General features: G+C 45.1%; 1 protein-coding gene across 1 annotated transcript in view; it reads right to left on the bottom strand.

Moving 5' to 3' along the window:
- TAX1BP1 (Tax1 binding protein 1) overlaps positions 1-19,472 on the bottom strand; it is a 124,849-nt gene that overhangs the window by 25,112 nt on the left and 80,265 nt on the right. Inside the window, exons 9-15 of the mRNA XM_075315328.1 lie at positions 18,719-18,967; positions 16,992-17,141; positions 15,001-15,088; positions 8,056-8,174; positions 7,318-7,443; positions 3,848-3,943; positions 376-562 (exon numbers count right to left, since the gene is read on the bottom strand). Of these exons, the coding sequence (XP_075171443.1) occupies positions 376-562; positions 3,848-3,943; positions 7,318-7,443; positions 8,056-8,174; positions 15,001-15,088; positions 16,992-17,141; positions 18,719-18,967 (1,015 nt within the window). The remainder of the gene's footprint in view (positions 1-375; positions 563-3,847; positions 3,944-7,317; positions 7,444-8,055; positions 8,175-15,000; positions 15,089-16,991; positions 17,142-18,718; positions 18,968-19,472) is intronic.

Below are 19,472 nucleotides of genomic sequence, written 5' to 3' on the forward strand. Positions count from 1 at the left end.
ATACAGCTGTCACTCTTAAGTTAGGAGAGCCACCGAGGATTGCCATGCGATTCTGGTACAGTGTTACAGTGCAGCAGGCATAGAGAGTGTCGAGCAGTGCAGGACTCTGGGTGGGGAAGAGGGTGAATATGAATTCACTTAATAAGCCGACACTCCTGATGTGAGAGTGACAGCGTAGGTCTATGCAGCTGTCACTCTCCGCTCAGGATAGATATCGAGGATTGTGGTGCGATCCTCGGGCACTGATACACCAGGCAAAAATAAGAAAATTGGCTATTAACGGTCGCTTTGCTTTTTTTAATGTCAGCCATGACTCAGACCATAGTATAGCCAACAGTAATACAAACGTATTCTAGAACAATGACCACCACTCACCTCTGGTTGCCTGAGTTGCATATGGATTTCCAAACTGCAGTACAGGAGGCTGGATTGGGATTACAGGAACCTCTCGATGTTCTTCACAGTACGGATTAAAGAACTGCAATCCCTGTGAGCTGGTGCCTGGTAATGCATGATCACTCGCTGCCCTCGCTGACAGTCTTTCCAGATTGATTTCAAGTTCCTATAAAAGGGATATGCCAGCAAAATCACAATATTACGTAATATAACAAACTTACCAGCGGACACCATTCTGGATAACAGGTAAGACATGTATGCAATGATGATTAATTATACAAATTGGGGCAGAATGCATGTAACTCTGCAGGTCAGTTCACACAGTGTATTCATACACAAAATGTATTCATACCCTGTGAAATTTTCCACATTTTTTCATGCAACACCCACAAACGTAAATTTATTTTATGGGATATACCAACACAAAGTAGCAAGTATTTGTGAAGTGTAAAGGAAAAGATACACTGCTTTCTAAATATTTGAAAAATATAAATCTGAAAATTGCAACGTGCGTTTGTATTTAACTACATAGTCTGATGGCGCTAAATAAAATGGAGTGACCAATTGCCTGCAGAAGTCCCCTAATTAGTAAATTAAGTCCACCTGTGTGTAATTTATGCTTAGTATAACTACAGCTGTTCTGTGAAGGCCCTTGAGGATTGTTTGAGGACATTAGGAATCAAACAGCATCATGAAAACTAAGGAACACACCAGACAGGTCCGGAATAAAGTTGTGGAGAAAAGAGTGAAGTCAAGTTCTTAACATCTCATTGAGCACCGATCAATCTATTAAACAAAAATAGAAGGCGCCTGACAACTGCAAACCTACCAATACATGACCGTCCACATAAACGGACATTACAAGCAAGGAGAGCATTAGTTAGAGAAGCAACCAAGAGGCCTTTTGAAGGTCATAGAAAGTCCGGTTTGTAGATTGCAAAAAGTCATGTAGGAGACACAGCTAGCATGTGGAAGACGGTCCTTGGGTCAGAACTTTTTGGGCTCAATGCTATGTGTGGTGGAAAACTAACATTGCACATCACCCTGAAAACCCCATCCCCACTGTCACACATGGTGGTGGCAGTATCATACTGTGGAAATGCTTTTCTTCAGCAGGGACAGGGAAGGTAGTCAGAGTTGATGGGAAGAGGGATGGAGTTAAATACAGGGCAGTGCAGAAGGAAAACATGTTAGAGGCTGCAAACGTTTTCTTGAAAAACAACAACCCTAAACATACTGCCAGAGCTGCAATAGAATGGTTTACATCAAAGCATATTCATGTGTGTGAATGGCCCAGTCACAGTGCAGACATAAATCCCATTGGGAGTCTGTGACAAGGCTTGAAGACTGCTGTTCACAGACATCCACCATCCAACCTCACTGAGTTAGAGCTAATTTGCAATGAAGAAAGGGTAAAAATGTCATCCTCTAGATGTGCATAACTAGTAGAGATAATGCCCAAAAAAAGCAGCAGTAATTGCCGCAAAAGTGGTTCCTACAAAGTATTGACTCAGGGGGGCACATCACAATTTTAAGATTTAAATTTTTAAAATATTTGGAAAACCATGTATAATTTCCTTTACACTTCACAAATGCCTGTTACTTTGTGTCGATCTATCACATAAAACCCCAATACATTACATTGAAGTTTTGTGGGTGCGACATGAACTTTTCCACAGCCATGAATCCTTTTTTTAAGGCACTGTGTATATGATTCGGGCAGCATGAATTAGCTGACAGGTTGCCTCTAAGATGATATATTTCTACTTAGGACCTCTATTAATCTGTCAACAGCTCACAAGTAACCAGTTTATGCTTTATTTTATTCCTGCTCTTTGCGAGTATTCCGTTCCTTTTATTTTTTAATAATTTAAATCCGCCATAAGATTCCGAATATATAGGCGTTTTATTCAATGCTAATATTTAGGGTCCTTACCAAGGGGTGTGGCTCAGAGGATAATTATGCAGAGCAGCCTGAAGACACACCCCAGGGAATCTGAGCCACACCTCTTTAGTAACAACCATAAAATTAGCACTAAATAAAAAGGCACATATGTATGGAACCATTTGGAAGATTTTAAAACACAATACATGGAATACTCAGGGGAGCCGCAGGAGTAAAATAAGAGCACAAGGTGGCCACTTCTGACCTGGTGACAGGTACTCTTTAAAATATTTTTTTTTTTCTATTTGTGTCTCATGACCTACCGTATTTTTTGGACTATAAGACGCACTTTTTTTTCCCCAAAAATTTTGGGGGAAAATCGGGGGTGCATCTTATAGTCCGATGGCTACGGTGCCGTGGTGGTGAGGCGGGTGAAGGCGGGTGTGGTGGTGGTGCAGCGGGTCATCAGAGGTGGGGGGAGGCTGTAGCAGCGATACCCTGACCACGTGGGCCCGCTCATTTGATATGTACGCCCATCATCCCAGCCCTGAAGCTGGTGCTGACAGGTGGACGGGATGATGGGCGGGGGATGCGCGCATACTAAAGAGCCGGCCCGCGTGATCACCTCTGGTAACTACAGCCTGGAGTGATCATGTGTGTGGAGGACGGTGAGCACAGCGATGACGTCATCGCTGTACACACGGCTCCACACGGGTCAGCACAGAGAGAAAGCGAGCGATGCTGCATTGAGTGAGGAGAGGTGAGTACACAGCGGGAGTCCTCCACCTGTTACCGCAAATAGCGATGACAGCTGGAGTCACCGCTGATCCCGGCGGCTCACTTCACTTGCGGCCTGACCCTCACAGAGAGAGGTCGTGTTCTATGGCCGCTCTCTGTGATTGTCAGATGTAGCAGAGCTGGATGCGTCGTGGGACATCGTGTGGATTACATCGGACCTGGGTGTTTTAGGGGTAAATAAACTGGTGAAAGAGGGTGTTTTTTTTGTCTATTTAAAGAAATGATTTTTATGTGTTTGTGTTTACTTACTTTCACTTATAGCTTATTGATGAGGGGGTGTCTCAGACGCCTGCCATCACTAAGCTAGGACTTAGTGGCAGCTATGGGCTGTTGCCATTAACTCCTTATTACCCCAATTGCCACCGCATCAGGGCAATCGGGATGAGCTGGGAAAAGTCCCAGGACTGTCGCATCTAATGGATGCGGCAATTCTGGGCGGCTGCTGGCTGATATTTTTAGGCTTGAGGGCTCCCAATAACGTGAGTCTCCCCAGCCTGAGAATACCAGCCCCCAGCTGTGAGACTTTATCTTGGCTTGTTATCAAAATTGGGGGAACTGCACGCCATTTTTTTTTTCCCCAAATTACCCCCATACAGTGTCAGCAGCAGATCCTCACCCCATAACAGTGTGTCAGGAACACATTTTTTGCATAAAAATTTTATTTTCCTATTTTCCTCCTCTAAAACCAGGGTGCGTCTTATGGTTCAGTGCGTCTCATAGTCCGAAAAATACGGTAACTAATATCAGTCTATCTAAAGTAGGTCTTACCTTGATGTCATTCTCCAGTTTATTCTTCTCGCTCAGCAGCACTTCAACATGACAATTCAGTTCGGAAATTTCCCGATCTTTCTCTGTAGAATGGATCTGAGGACACATGAAGGTGGCGCATTACTTGTAAAGTATATACACACAACCCAATTGCAGATGGTATTCCACCTCTTCCTCATTATTGAGCCTCACTATATCCACCATATGATTTCCCAGAAACCATATTCCCTCATCTGATACACTTCCCCTGCACTTTATCCAATTACACCCCTGTCCTCCTCACCCCATCTTTGCCTTTCAGTCTAGGCTTACATCGGGGCTCAAACCACCCGTGTGTGATCTCTGACTACATATATGCCATTAGTGTATAAAGGTGGTTAAAACCTCGATTAGCAGGTCACTGAGATGCTCGTAAACCAGCACACACTATAAAGCAATGAGTACGAACATTAATAACAAAATCAGAGTAAATGGCTCCAATTTCTCACGAAGTGACAGATTTCATTTCTGCTCGACTTTCAGAATAAAAATGTCATCTGTTTGGGGTTTGAAGTTCTATCCAGCAATAGGCGACTTTACTTCTCGGGGCTGACAGGCCATAAAATAGGACCCTGAAGACAGAGGTTAAAACGTGACCCAGCAGACATATTTCATACATAAGAAAAAACAAAAAAAGCTAGCACTAAATGTGCACTTCAGCACTGAAAATTCCAACTGTACTTATTATAAATATGAGATTTTTGGCAAAAAATTGCAATTTCTTGAGCCACCCCGCCACTCCACGGCAAATCTCATTTGGGGCAGTCCTAACACTAAAATATTTTTGTAAAATGTGCCATACGGCCTCACATATGAATAGTAGAACTGCTCTTAGCAGCACTCACCTGGTCTATTTCAATCCCGTACCCATGACTGAGTCATGGCTGTGGGCGGGACAGGTCCAAGCAAATGCTGCATGAAGTAAATAGCCTGTGGATAGGGCCTGATGACTGAATGTGAACAGTCACCAATCGCCAAAATCTAGACCGGTGGAATACATCCCAAATTGGGGTGCATAGCAAGGTGGGGGTCAGCCACCGACCAATTCAATGAAGAAGAAACAAAAAAGCTAGCACTGAATGTGGACTACAGCACACTACTGAATATTTCATACATAGTCCAGGGACGGCAGCCATGCATCCTAAATCTGCCCTATCAGTGTCACACACTAAGGAAACCTTGATGTTTAGATCTGGGAGACCACAATATATTTTATCTTCTAATGTCACTGAAGAACAGTAACATTTCCCTGCCAGTCACGGGAGGACGATTGTAATCTTGTTTCCACTATGGCACTTAAAGGGAATCTGTCACCACCTGAGAGGAGCATAATGTAGAGACAGAGATCCTGATTCCAGCAATGGTTCACTTACTGGGCTGCTGCCTGTCATTTTGATAAAAACCAATGTTCTCTCTGCTTCAGATCCTAGATACAGAGCTCATGAATATGCTGGGCTACCTGTAGCATGCCAAGTAGTCCTCTAATAGTCTACTGTTGATTAAACAGTGATTTTTATGAAAACTACACTAAGCAGCTCAGTAAGTAACACATTGCTGGACTCAGGATCTCTGTCCCTATGTTATGCTGCTCTCAGATTAGATGGAAAAAAAACCTGGTGACAGTCCCTTTAACTCTTTGCTGCTCTGATACTTCAAGATATTTAAAAGGCTGCAGCAGTGAGACGTTACTCACACAACCAATATCTCTGATCATAGTTGTCAGACGGCTGAAAACAATGATTGGCTGCAGCAGTCATGGGTTGACGCGATGTCGCAGCAGCCAAAGTAAACAAAAACGAATGGTGAGCAGGACAGGAAACAGGCAAGTAATGCTGCTTTTCCTATTTGTTGCCCCCACACCCGCTCATTTTATGGTGATCACGAATAGCCCCTTTAACACCATACATTTTCTCTATTTTGTGGTATAAGGGCATTGATAAATCTGTCCCATACTAATAGAATAATTTCAGCTCTGCCAGGTAATGCCTTTGCATAAGCGAAAACAGAAAAATGTGAACTATAAATGTATTCATTTCCGTATGTATGTGGCTTGTGCACACCATTTCTTCATTCACTGCTATATCTGACTCCAGACACATTGTCACTATATAAAAAACGAATTATAGGATGAAGATTGTACAAGAGTATCAACGTCACTCAGAAAAGCAGCGGAGGGCATTTTCTCTACTGGAGGGGGCTTGAATTTCACAGGTCTTCAGGAGGTGGCTGTGATCAGGTGAAACATTCCTCACCTTCCACCGAGCAGCCCCATACGTAGGAAAGTAGATTTTCAGAAGCATAAAAGGCACATAATATCCCCCAGTGCTTCATTACATTGTGCTCCAACAAGCCGGACACATTTGCCTTTTCCAGATCAGCCAAAATTACCTTTCCCTAATACTTTCACTATGCAGGGACTCTGCTGCAGCTGATGCTGCCATATAATAATAATAATAATAATAATAATAATAATAATATTTAATTGTTGGATAATACTACTGATCAGTCTGCCACAGTGTATTACAAGGACACTACACATACGAGGACACTGTCTAACAACGCATTTGGTGTGTATTACGGCGTACTAGCCCAACTTCTTACTTTACACCATATTATGGCAAATCCTTCACATACTCCAGCAATGACAAGCACATCATAAACTTAGGAATCACGTGGACTGATGTCCTACAGATGCTTTTTTTTATCTGTTGTAAATGCTGCTCAAAAAAAAAGTTGGATTCTTATTAAAGAACATTAATTGCAGCCTATACATTCTGTAATAACCTTAAGAACCACTAGCTAATAAGACTTCTCACTGGCAGCCAGATTAGTTTGTCAGTCTCCGCAAGGCGAAACCTTTTCCCCTTAGACCTCACTATAGCTTCTCATACAGCCAGATCAGATCTCATACTTTGCACTGATGAGGGGCAATTACCCCGAAACAGTATCTGTAAAATGAGGTTCTGATCTGGCATAAATCATAAGTCATATGAAAAGGCTTGTTAAAAGGCCACTTTAGACTTTTAGGATTACTACTTCCAAATCGGTGGTGCTAGAGTTTGTCTCCTTCTTCCCTGAAGAGAGCATTTGAATATTTCCCAGAGGAGCATTGCAGCTATAAGTCTCCTCACTGGAAGCCAGATTGGTTTGTCAGTCTCTGCAATGAGAAAGGTTTTCCCCTTAGATCCTTCTTATACTGTTTAACAGAGGGCTAATACAGAGAAACATATACCAAGCGGCATACATTCATTTACAGTGGCCCATGTGGTGGATGGATGCCTTAGCAATGACTGTGGCCAACGTTGGGCACATATCTACTTGAGCGTGTGTATTTGATATTGGTAATAAAAGTAATGTGTATCTAGCATGAAATCACACAATGGTGTTTGCCTACGACTATTATATCCATGTTTTGTAGTGTATGGTCTTACCTTATACTGATCCTCATGGACTGCCAGCTGCAGTTTGATACTTTCATTAATTTTCAGTTGTTCCTTCCATTTTAGCTCCATTTTGGCCACGTCATCTGCATATGAAGTGCACCTTGCCTTTTCTTCCTACAAGAGCAGGAAAATATTACAATTCTACCGTAATATAGATGACAAAATGGGGTCTTATTATGTATCTGTATAGGGACAGAAATGAACTTTGTAGCTAAAGTCCTGTAATTACAGCAGCCTCTGCAAGATTTTAGATAAGTGGACTTTGCAACAGGGTTAAGGGAGAAAGCAAGAAAAGTGGAATGTAAGCTAGGAGGATTGTATAAAGAGCAGTGCAGCGTCACCGAATGCAGCATAGCAGACAAAGATAACCTCATGTCAGCAAATTAGGAAACAAAAAAGGGAAGGAAAAGGCTTTACAAAAAGTAATGCACTGCTACAAAACATAGTGGCCACATCGATTAAAGCGGTCTTTTCTAATATCTTCTTTTTCCAATTCTGCCTATGTGCGGCGCTATCCCCACCACAAGACTCCGCTGCTGTGATGTCTGATGTCCAGTGATGTCACCCAGTATACAGCGAGTGGCGGCTGTAACCACCCCCGGCACTGACCCATAGCCGGCTCACCATTGCATCAGTACACGGCCGATTGTCAGTCAGTGCCAGTTGTGGTTTATGGTTAGGTGATAAAGTTGCATCACTAACCACATCTGACGGATGACTACTTACTGCTAACATTTGCTTGTACTTCCGATACTTCTCGGTTTTCTCAGCTATTTCCTTGTTCATGTCAGCCACTTGTTCTTTGATGACAAATTCAGATACAGAATGGGAAGAAAATGGACTCACTGTGGAAGGCAGAAAAAATTAATGATTACTCAGGAGCACATTATGTACAGATTGAAAATATTAAGACCAGTTTGTACGATATTAAGTGATATTCGGACTGATACGGAGAGGAAAACTTTCATTATGGGACAATCACTATAAAATGTATCGTTGCCATCACTAATTCTTCTCAGAACTAAACTGAAAAAAGAAAATAGAAAATCACCAGCAGACACAAACTTTGGGATTTGGGCTTCATTCAGATGTCAGTATTTGTTGCATGTGTGTGGTCAGTTGTTTTTTTTTCTACATTCAGCAAGCTGACGCATTACATTTGTGGCTATTCACAGGTCATTTTTTTTTAATTTTGCTGACCAGTAGCCCGCCTAAAAAATAGAGACGTCCTATTATTGGGGTGGCATGTGGCTCAGTGGTTATCACTGGGGTCCTGGGTTCAAATCCCACTAAGGACAACATCTGCAAGGATGTTCTCCCCATGTATGTTCTCCCCATGTTTGCGTGGGTTTTCTCCGGGTACTCCGGTTTCCTCCCACACTCCAAAGACATACAGATAGGGAATTTAGATTGTGAGCCCCAATGGGGACAGTGTTCCTGATGTATGTAAAGTGCTGCGAAATATGTTAGCGCTATATAAAAATAAAGATTTTTTTTATTGGTTTTATTGAAGAAAGAACTCGCCCATCCAAGTGAATTGGTCCACACAAGTATTGTATTGTAGTGCTGTCTGTGTTTTCACTCTCTGGTTCCTACAACCTATAAAACACAACCCAAACATAATGGCGGCAAGCAAAAATAGAACAAACACCAAAGAGAAAAGCAAGCCTATGCCAATCACCATAAAATATTTTTATTTATGGAATGATAAAAAGTACAAGATCAAATATAAAAAACTACAACAGGTCAAGAAAAGAAATGGGGAGACACCTGGCAAAATTCAGCTGGTATGGCACAGAAAATTAAGCTGTAACATATATCATGAAATATAAATAATCAATAAAAAAATCTTAAATTACTTACCGGTAATGATTTTTTCCAGAAGCCACGACAGCGCCACCAGAGAGATAGGTCCGCCCATCTTAGGACAGGAAACCCACTGAAATAAAAGGGCGGCTCCTCTCTCACATCAGTTTGGTTACAGAGCACAGAGAGGAATACCAGAAACAATAATAATACAACAATACAATTCGCAACACCATAAGAAACGACATCCGTCAGACCGTGGATACCAAGAACCCAAAAGGTGAGAAGGAAAGCGGTGGGAAGCAGTGGCGCTGTCGTGGCTTATGGAAAAAATCATTACCGGTAAGTAATTTAAGATTCTTCCCTTCACCACGACAGCGCCACCAGAGAGATTCCGAAGACAAACAACATCAGGGAGGGACCACAGCCTGTAGCACCCGTCTACCTAAGGACAAATCCACCGTGGCCGACAAGTCAAACAACAGCGATTAAAAGGTCGCAGGAGAGGACTAGGTTGCTGTCGACCGACCAGCTCCAAAGCCACAACCGCTCTCTCGGTCCCAAAGGTAGTCACCGCTCAGGTAGAAGAAGCAAGAACACCCAGCGAGAATGGCCTGTCCCGGGCCAAGTAAGCCACCGTAATGGCCGACGCAACCCACCTAACCATCGCTCCCGTAGAAGCTGAACACCCCTTTCTAGGGCCAGAGAGCAAAAAACAGATCTAGGCTCAGTCTCCAAGACTGGTGACCGCAAGGGAATGCAGGAAAGACCGTCCGACAACCAAGGTCTGCAGCCTCTCCGCCTCGTAAAAGAAGGAGTACTCGGCCATGCCAGTAGCATACAATGGGAACGCACAGACAGGGTCTGAAGACCACTAACCCCCTGGGCACACAGAAGACGATTGGTCTGGCAACCTTCAGGGATCGAAGAGGAGTGTGAGGAGGGGGAGTAAGGGGAACCCCTGACAAATACAGAAACAAATACTCGGCAAAAAACTGAACCTTACAGCGCAGATAACGTTGCCACTTGAGTTCTAAGGGGCAGACAGAGACAACCAACTCCTGAGCCATCTAAAAGAAAAAACCCCAACCGGAGGTCCCCTAACTGGACCCCAACCAGAGGAGAGGAATTCCGACCTTACTCTTACAGAATCCGGGGGGCAGCCTGCCCCCTAGCACACAAGAGAGTGGAGCAATTGCAGGGAGAATCCTCAACCCCCTAACAGTCGCCCCACATGTTGCAGGCAGGCAAACGAAGCCCCACCCGAGAGTGGAGAAGGGGAACCCTACGAGGGGAGACCTGACCTCCCTCGGAGGAGCCAAGGACATGATACCGAAATCCTTTGGGACAAAAACTCCTGCCTCCACGGCCAAAGGGGCTAACCGAGAAGACACACTTCTGGCCCATCATGCTTTTTTTTTTTTTTTTTCATATGTGCAGTACCGCCGAAGCAAGTCTTAGGGCGGGAAGGCAGACGGGACTTGTACCCTATACGCTGGAAGTAGCCACCGCCCAAGGTGTGTCGAGAAGGCGAGAGAACTGGTCTACTGCAGCGGTGAGCCCGGAGCCAGGAGGCCAAGAGGCTGGGACCCAAAAGCCCCAACTGGTTGAAGAGAGCCCATGGAAGATACCATGCCCCCGACACCCATGACACCAGCCTAGGAGGCCAGATGTGACACTGTCCATCCCCTGGATCCGAAGCGCCTGTGAGGGAGAGAACTGAACCTGCGCCAGGGAACAACTTGGGTAACTGTCCCCAAAAGGGAAGGCTGCTCGTACCCCCTTGGCGAGTGACGTACAACCAGCCCTCCTGAGGACCGAAAGCACCATTACGTGCCTTCCCACTATCCGGAGACAAGCGGAACCCATTGCCATGGCGCATAGCCCCCGAAAGTCGAGGCGCCCCGACTTCCGAGGACTCCAGGCTACCTGAACCATTGGATCCCTCCCTACCCCAATGTGCAGGTGTCCGTATTTGAGGATGTCCAAACTGGGAGTGACCAAGGGACCCCGACTGGTCAACCAGACACCCTCGGAACAGCCATCGCGCCCGCAACACCTCCACGGGAAGGGAATGGGCAAGGGATAGTGCCCAGGGAACTGCCAGAACACATGCTACCACGGACACCAAGGAGATCGCATTCCAGAGTGAAGACTGGGTCTGCGGAGACCGAGGAGGCTCAAGTCCCAACCGAAACACTGTCTCCTGAAGCAGGAGGCAGAGCTGGGAACAAGAGACCTGGACCAGACCCAACAGGGCTGACATGTGGAGGGCTGCTGTCCTGATTGTAATAGGCACCCAGATAGGGGATAAGGAAGAACTCCCACTCACTGATGCTTCAACACTCTTGCTAAGGAGGGTCACTCCGAGAACCGTTGACTGGAATCAGAATGTGCTAATACGGGGCTGTAAGAACTAGAACTGCCCTGCAACATCCATCCGGAAAGGAGGATAGCCAGGGCAGTGGTTGATGTGGTGAAAACAATAAAAGTCCGGAATGGGCTGTCTCGTGTTCTCACGAGAACCCAGCGGAGAAGAAAAAACCCAAAGCCATCTACTCCTCTGGGAACGGCCAACCGAACGGATTTGTCTGAAAAAAAGACCTCCCCCGCTTGCTGCAGGGCAGGCTGATCTTCCTCTAAACTTTCCTAGAAGGGTCAACAGGAAGCCTGGTCCTCTAGCCAGCCAGCCACCCATCTTGGGCGGAGGATTGCACCCTTCCAAGTAAACCTCATCTCGCTGAAGCAGCGGCCCCAACAGATAAGCTAGACAACGACTGGAAGGCTCTTGGCCATCCCTTCACCCCAGGGAATTCCTAGCTGACATATGCCGACGGCAGTAAGATGGCAGCAGATGCCGCCGTACAAAAGTCCCAGCTCCATGAACCAGAGGGAGGGCATCAAGTATTTGAACGCGAGGTGCCACTTCCGTGACTTGGACCGTGACTTCTAATTGTTGTAGCCAGGCCCTTAGAGACCCGGCCATACAGAACCCAGGGACTGCCGGTCTAAGGGCACCCCCGGTGGAACCGTCCATGTAACAAAACGGAAGAGAGGACTCAGCGACTGTCACAATGATCTGAGGACAAGGAATCCCTAGGAGAAAAAACCTACCCAGGAAGGGAGAAGTCTACCGGACAAAGAGGGAGGGTAAGCCCTCCGAAAAGCTCATGCACTAAGCTAATGACCGCATTATGGATAGGAAGTAAGGATGATTCAACTGTCCCCTTCCACTGAACCCGGGATCCTCCAGCGCTTCAGGTCCTGCCACCACCGGCAGACCTGTTGCAGCCCTGACCGCCAACACATGGTGATCAATATCGGCCCTCGGAAGGACCGGCCTGCCCCTATTGAGTGAAGGGGATGAAGCCGAAGGAGGTGAAGAGGACAGGGAGACTGATCCGAGGTCCCTAAAGAGACCCGGCAGCATGCAGCCCCCTTCCTATCTACGAGGTTTGCCAAAGGCTGTTGGAATGACCCGCCGGGACACCCCCTCCAGGGACTCCCTGACCTCCGCTCATATCACGAGAGGCCAGGCCCGGATCCTCAGCCATTGGCCTTTGGAGGCAGGAATTGCACAACGTCCCCAGCTTGCAGAGGAAAGGGGAATACATAGAATGGAGAACCTCTACTAGCAGTGTTTGCCCCTCTATTGCCTCGGCAGCTCCACAGGGAGAGAAATCCCCACTGATAGGAACACAAACAGAGGCCACTAACCCTCTGCAGCTCAGTAGAATGAGTGGCTACTGAGGAACTCCAGCGTGCCGGATCGACTGCGCGGTGCTACGACTGCGTCCGCCCCCGCTGCTCCAGGGTCATCACCCGACGCTCCTCCATGGTAGAGACGGAGGACGGGAACGAGCAGCCAAGACGCCCCACTCGCAGTCCAGGGAGGCAGGAGCGGTGGGCAGCGCCATCTTGCTGTTTACCGCACATGTGCCGAGGCAACGTCCGGCATCAGCGGACAGCACCTCCACCCCAGTATACGGAACCTGACTGTAGCCGACCAGCATGGTCCCCTGCAGGGACCGCCGCCGGGCGCCGAACAGGGACACAGCTCAGAGAGACAGAGCGATTCCCGCAGGGACCGCCACCGGGCAGGAACGCAGGTTAGTTTTTTTTTTTGTTTTTTTAACTCTCCCCCTGCTGCCTGCGTTACTCACAGGCTGCTACCTGCGATTCCTGCCCTCCATACCAGTTCTGTGAGGAGTTAGCGGTGGGCAGCGCCATCTTGCTGACCACCACGCATGCACAGAGGCGATGCACACCTCTGACGTGCCGACCTGCCCCCGGCAGGAAGAAGCTGCGGCCATGCGTACCGCTGCTGGGGAAGCCGCCGGGCGCCAAACCGGGACACGAGCTGGGGAGGAAGCCTGCCGCCGGGCACAGAGCCAGGACCCTGGAAAAGACAGGTACGCTTACCTTCGTGCTGCAGGCAGAGCCACCCTCCGCAACAGCAGTCGGGCGCCTGAGCAGGGACCGAAGCCGGGCGGGAAGCAGCGTCTCTGGGAGGGACAGCCGCAGAGTCCAGACCGCTGGGGTACATACAGAGCCACTTACCTCTATGCTGCTGTGCGAACCACCTGCTGGAACAGCCGCCGAGCAGGGACACCAGCCAGGAAGGAAGCGATGTCTCTGGAAGGGACAGCCACCAGGCGCCGAGCCAGGACCGCTGGAGGAAATACCCCAAGTACCTCCCTGCTTCCATGCGAACCACCTGCCCGAACCACCACCTGCCGGGCGCCGATCCAGGACCGCATGTGCAAACACAGGTTCGCTTAGCTCCTTGCTATCGTGCGATCCCCCTGCTGGGACAGCCACCGGGCGCCGAGCAGGGACGCCAACCAGGGAGGAAGCGGCGGCTCTGGTAGGGACAGCCGCCGGGCACCAAACCAGAACCGCATGTGTCAGGGTCGCTATACCCCCAACACCTGTCCTCATCAGGGAGGACTCCTAGGAAACTCCCAGGGCTGAGGATCTAGAGACTCCACACAGCCCTAGGATCTGCCGCCTTCACTGTAGCAGTGCCACAGTTCTTCTGGGGCTCCCATCCTGGGACAGGAAACCAAAACTGATGCGAGAGAGAGGAGCCGCCCTTTTATTTCAGTGGGTTTCCTGTCCTAAGATGGGCGGACCTATCTCTCTGGTGGCGCTGTCGTGGTGAAGGGAAAAAATCCATCACTGCAAACAATATTATAGCAATTATAAATAAATAGTAGTGGATACATAGAAATAGTAATAGTAACTCGACTAAACTTCTCTTGCAAAACGCGCGTCGAGTGTGGTGGGACCTGACCCTTACGTGTGGCTCGCTGGACTGGTAAATTACATGCGCACTGCAGCACTTATGCTGTTACATTCTTAACCTGCTATTTTTTGACACACTGGTGTCTGTTATATATTACTATTTCTATGTATTCACTACTATTTATTTATAATTGCTAGAATATTTGTTTGCACTGATGAATTTTTTTTATTGATTAATTATTTATATATTTCATGATATATGTTACAGCTTAATTTTGTGTGCCTTACCAGCTGAGTTTTTGCCAGGTGTCTCCCCCTTTCTTTCCTTGACCTGTTGTAGTTTTTTTTATATTTGGTCTTGTACATTATCATTTCATAAATAAAAATATCATCTTTTATGGTGATTAGCATAGGCTTGCTTTTCTCTTTGGTGTTTATATTATCTGGTTCCTGGGAGAAGCTTGTAAAAGATCAATGGTTCTGGGGTTTTTTAATACAAGAATTGATGACATGATTGGTAAAAGCACGCACGTAAACAAAAAAGCATGAAAAACTATAACTAGTTTAGGGGGAGGGGGGGGGTCATTGACATGATGTGGGCATGAGGGCCTTACCTACCTGGTGGAGTAAAATTTGGGATATCTGCAGCAGATGTTTCACTATATACATACAGATCTCCAGCCTTCTGCTGACTCTCTGTAGCTTTCTGATTCGGGAGAGAGAAAAAAACAACAAAAAACACATGAATCAATTATGGCAGATGTAGTCAGATCAGTTTACATTCACGCTACAAATGAAGAATCAGATGCACAAATGACCGATCCTGTTTGACACAAAGAAGATGCTTGCTAGAAAAGGAAAAAGAAGACTGCAATGTGCTAGGTAACAAATGAATGCAAAAGTGGAGGTCAAGGATGGAGAAAGTACCACGTTGTGCAAGATGAGTTTGTGGCACTAAAGATCAGCTTTAATTCAACAGATGGAGGCAGAGTTGCAATACAGAAACCACGGAGAAGCTTCTGGTAAAGCAATGGACCTTGTGCTAGTTTTACCCTAAATCCTTGCCACTCTATTTAACCCCTGCACAACATGGCAGTTTTTAATTTTAGCACTTCCATTTTTATCCCCCCCCCCCCCCCCCCCCCCCTTCTTCAAAAAGCCATAACATTCACTGACATAACTGTATGAGGGCTGCTTTTTTTGCAGCAGGAGTTATGGCTGTGACTAGCATCTTTCGTTCTACCATACAATGCATTGGAAAATGGGTAAAAAAAAAAATCCAAATGCAGTGAAAGGGTTAAAAAAAAAAAATCCAAATACCTGCAGTTGTGGCAGTTTTTTTTTCGGTTTTCTATTTATAGTGTTCATTATGTGGTAAAAATGACCTCGTAACATGATTGCCCAGGTGAGACTGATTGTAGTGATACCAAAAGATAAGTCAAAATGAAAAATGTGGATTTTTTCTTTTTTTTTTTCTTTAAAAATAAAAAAAAAAATTGTCACTATTTTTGGAGACACAACTTGTGTCTCGAAGGAGCTATGTGAGGGCTTGTATTTTGTGTGGTGAGGATGATTTATGGATACCAATTTTGGTTACAGCATCTTGATCACATTTTTGTTTTGTTGGGGGGGTGGGGGGGGGGGATATTGTGGCAACAGAAAAAAACACCTACTTTTCAAGTTTTATTTCTTTTAATTCTCATGATGTCGTCATGGTTTGGGTTAATTAATTTTATATTTTGCTAGATTGAACACTTTACAAACATGGAAATACCAAATTTTTTTTTTTTTAATTCTCTAATATTAATAGGGAAAGAAGCAGCTTTTTTTTTTTAACCCCCCTGAGGTATCTTGAATCTTTGATCATTGATTGCTTTCTCCATACAGACAAAATGATGTAATCCTATGAAGCCCAGCCACAGGAGGACAAAGATGGCAGCCGTGTGGCTCTGAGCAGGCTCCTCAGTCCATCTCATTGTAGGCGCCAATATCACAGATTACAGTGGCATCTAAATGGTTACACAGAAGCAATCAGAGCAAGCTCTAGTCACTGCTGTTACAACAGGATACCATTCGTGTAATACAGCCAGCATCATCTAGGTATGGTGCAGGCATAACATTTGAGCCTGGTCTATACACCGGCACTTGACAAACTAATAAGTCACATGTCAGTAGAGGGTTTAAAGGTCATAAATGAAGAAAATCAATAAGTTGAAAACAAATGTTTGAGGTGCAACGTTTTTTTTGTTTTTTTTTTTTAAATAAAGCCATAAGTGGAACGAACACACACACACACACACACACACACACACACACAGTCTACAAGTCCTTGCTTTGCATTTGTTGCCTGCTGTATAGGACTCATTCAAAAAAATGCTCTACTTCCTAGTAAACGGTCCTAAAAGAAGCCATGTTCATTAGGGGTTCCAGTCCATCAAGACGCTTTATGTGAGACTTCCCGTTAATAAAGCCAACCTCCACTGCCAGTGATGGGAAGCTTTTCGACACTACATATTTTGTGCACCCAGCATCTGAAATGTAAATCCTTTCTTGCTCTTTTAAGGCTACGTCAATCAGATTAGTCACGAGAACAACAAACAGGTACGTACAAGCTGCTCTGTGAGTTTTGTAACTTGTTTCTGAACCTTCTGACATTCTTTAAATTTTTCTTTATAGTGGTCGGCAGCCATTTGTAGTCTCAGCTTCAGGTCTTCAACCTCCTTTCGAAGTTCTTGTTCCACTCTACAGTTTTCCACATCCTAAAGAGAAAATCAACATTTCGTCACGAGGTTTTATATTTACCGGGAATGTTGTACGTTCGGGGAAGTCATTGAATTTATGCATTAATTTTATAGTGAAAGAATTCTAAAAAAAAAATAAAAAAACGTAATGGAGGTGCTAATAGGATGTACCGTAATCCAATATTTAGCTGCAAAATAGGTTAGCACGTGTGTAAATTATTTAGGTAGGCTTATATATTACATACACTAAACAAACTAAAATCATATACAATTTTCTAATGTAGCGGTGTTATCTGGATTAGATCTTGATGCCTTTAATATTAAAGGGGTTATCTGAAGTTTTTTAAATGGTTAAAATTGCAAAATGCTTTTAAAAATAAGCAACTTTGCAATTTACCTCTTAATAAAAGTCCTCTCTGATAAAAGCCAGTTACTTAAAGGGGGTGTCCAGGCTTGGGATTAAAATCTGCAATCACTTTATGCAACTACAGGCTTGTGAAACCTCACAGCACACTGTCAGGATTCTTCTATGACAATAGCGGCCACTGATTTGCATAGATGCGGTGACACGCCAACTAGACATGCACTGCCTCACTCATTAGAAAAGTGAATTGAGCAAGTTTAGTCCGAATATGGCCATAAGTATGCAAATCGCATATTAGTGGTCACATGACCGCCTGCTCCCGCCACTGCCAAGGGAGAATCCTGACAGTGTGTGCTGTGCTCGCTGTGAGGATTCACAAGTCTGCAGGCATAATTGAGTGATCAAGCCTGAACAATCCCTTTAAGTAAGGTGGATGCGCTTCTTGCAGACTATACCCTATAGAGCTGGCTTGTGCCAATCTGAAATCAGCCAGATCAATGGATCTGACCAGCCTCAGTCTCTCTGTGCTTCTCCTATGTTGCAGAGGTGAAGCTGCCGCTGATAGCTCTATGACAGATTGCTCAGTTTGGGCCAGCAGCTCAACTATGCCATCCAAAAATCATCATACTGTGGATCACATCACCCCTTTGTAAAGAGGAGGGGAGTAGTCCTGAAGAAAAGCATGAGACAATAAGCCTTTTCAAAAGTTATTCTTTTCTTCATACAATATAGTCTTAGATGATGCTGTATGACACAGATGAATAAGAACTTTTGCAATTTGCTGGTTATTAAAATGTGAAGCTGTTCTTGAGATATTAATGCTTTTCTTTTGTTTACAGCTTGAAACAGTGCTTACAAGTTGAATAGAAAAGCGCTTGTAAGCACTGCGCATGCTCTGCTGTCTAGCAGTGGTGGTCGGTCTCCATGGCAACGAGCTGTAAACTAAAGAAAAGTGTACAATTTACTAGATTTGCTGAACATTTATGTATGCAGTAGATCGAACTATCCAACATTGCTTATTCATGAAGATGGGAACAACCCTTTATGGGCAAAATGCACGACAGATTTGCTTCAGATGTTTAACAGCAAAGATGTTTAACAGTAAAGAAAACAATATTTGTGGTACATGTGATTTTTTTTACCACAGACAATGTAGATGTCATACATAATGATACATAATGATACATATGCAGGAAACACACTGTACCCAGATTTAGATTTAATATCTTACCTGATCCTTTCTTGAGACGCTGTTAGAGGATGATTGCTTATCCCGCAGGCTGAGCTCAGACAAAGCGGTGGCTAGTTGTATCTTCACGCTCTCCGTCTCAAGGCGAGATGTATGAAGGTCAGCCATAGTTTTATCACGTATATTTACTGCATCACTAAGCTCCCTGGACATTAAGGAAACCTCCTGTCTGCTGGCCTGATGGTCATCCTCAATCTTACGAAGCTGTTGTTTTAAAAAGCCAATGTCTTCCTGGGAAGTGGAAAAAACAAAAACATTAAATCAAGGTGGTTTACAAATAGTGGTATATCAAGTACGACAACCTCACCCATCAGAGGGGAAGCGGATTCTTATATTCATGGAATATAACATACCAGGGATAGGGTTGTCACTCATTTCATGCCGTTTGCACGTTTTATATATTGCATTTTATACAAGTTATTCCAGGATACCATAAGTTATTATACCAAAAAATGTACAAATCGTGGAAAAAGTAGATTTTTCTTACTCACTGTAAAATTCTCATTAGTCTTCATTGGGGGGCACAGAACCATGGGATAGTAGCTGCCTCCTGGAGGCAGACGCAGGTATTACATACAACTAAAAACTGTCTCCTCCCCAGCAGACTATACCTTGCCTAATGGCATCCTTAAGTTAGTGATAAAGCAGTAGGACAAGCAAACGGTAAAGGAAATAATGGAACAGAAATTACAATATAGCATGAAGAAAAGGACAATGTAAATACACACCCAACCGG

This window comes from Anomaloglossus baeobatrachus, chromosome 6 (genome assembly GCF_048569485.1).
Source record: "Anomaloglossus baeobatrachus isolate aAnoBae1 chromosome 6, aAnoBae1.hap1, whole genome shotgun sequence".
NCBI classification, from domain to species: domain Eukaryota; kingdom Metazoa; phylum Chordata; class Amphibia; order Anura; family Aromobatidae; genus Anomaloglossus; species Anomaloglossus baeobatrachus.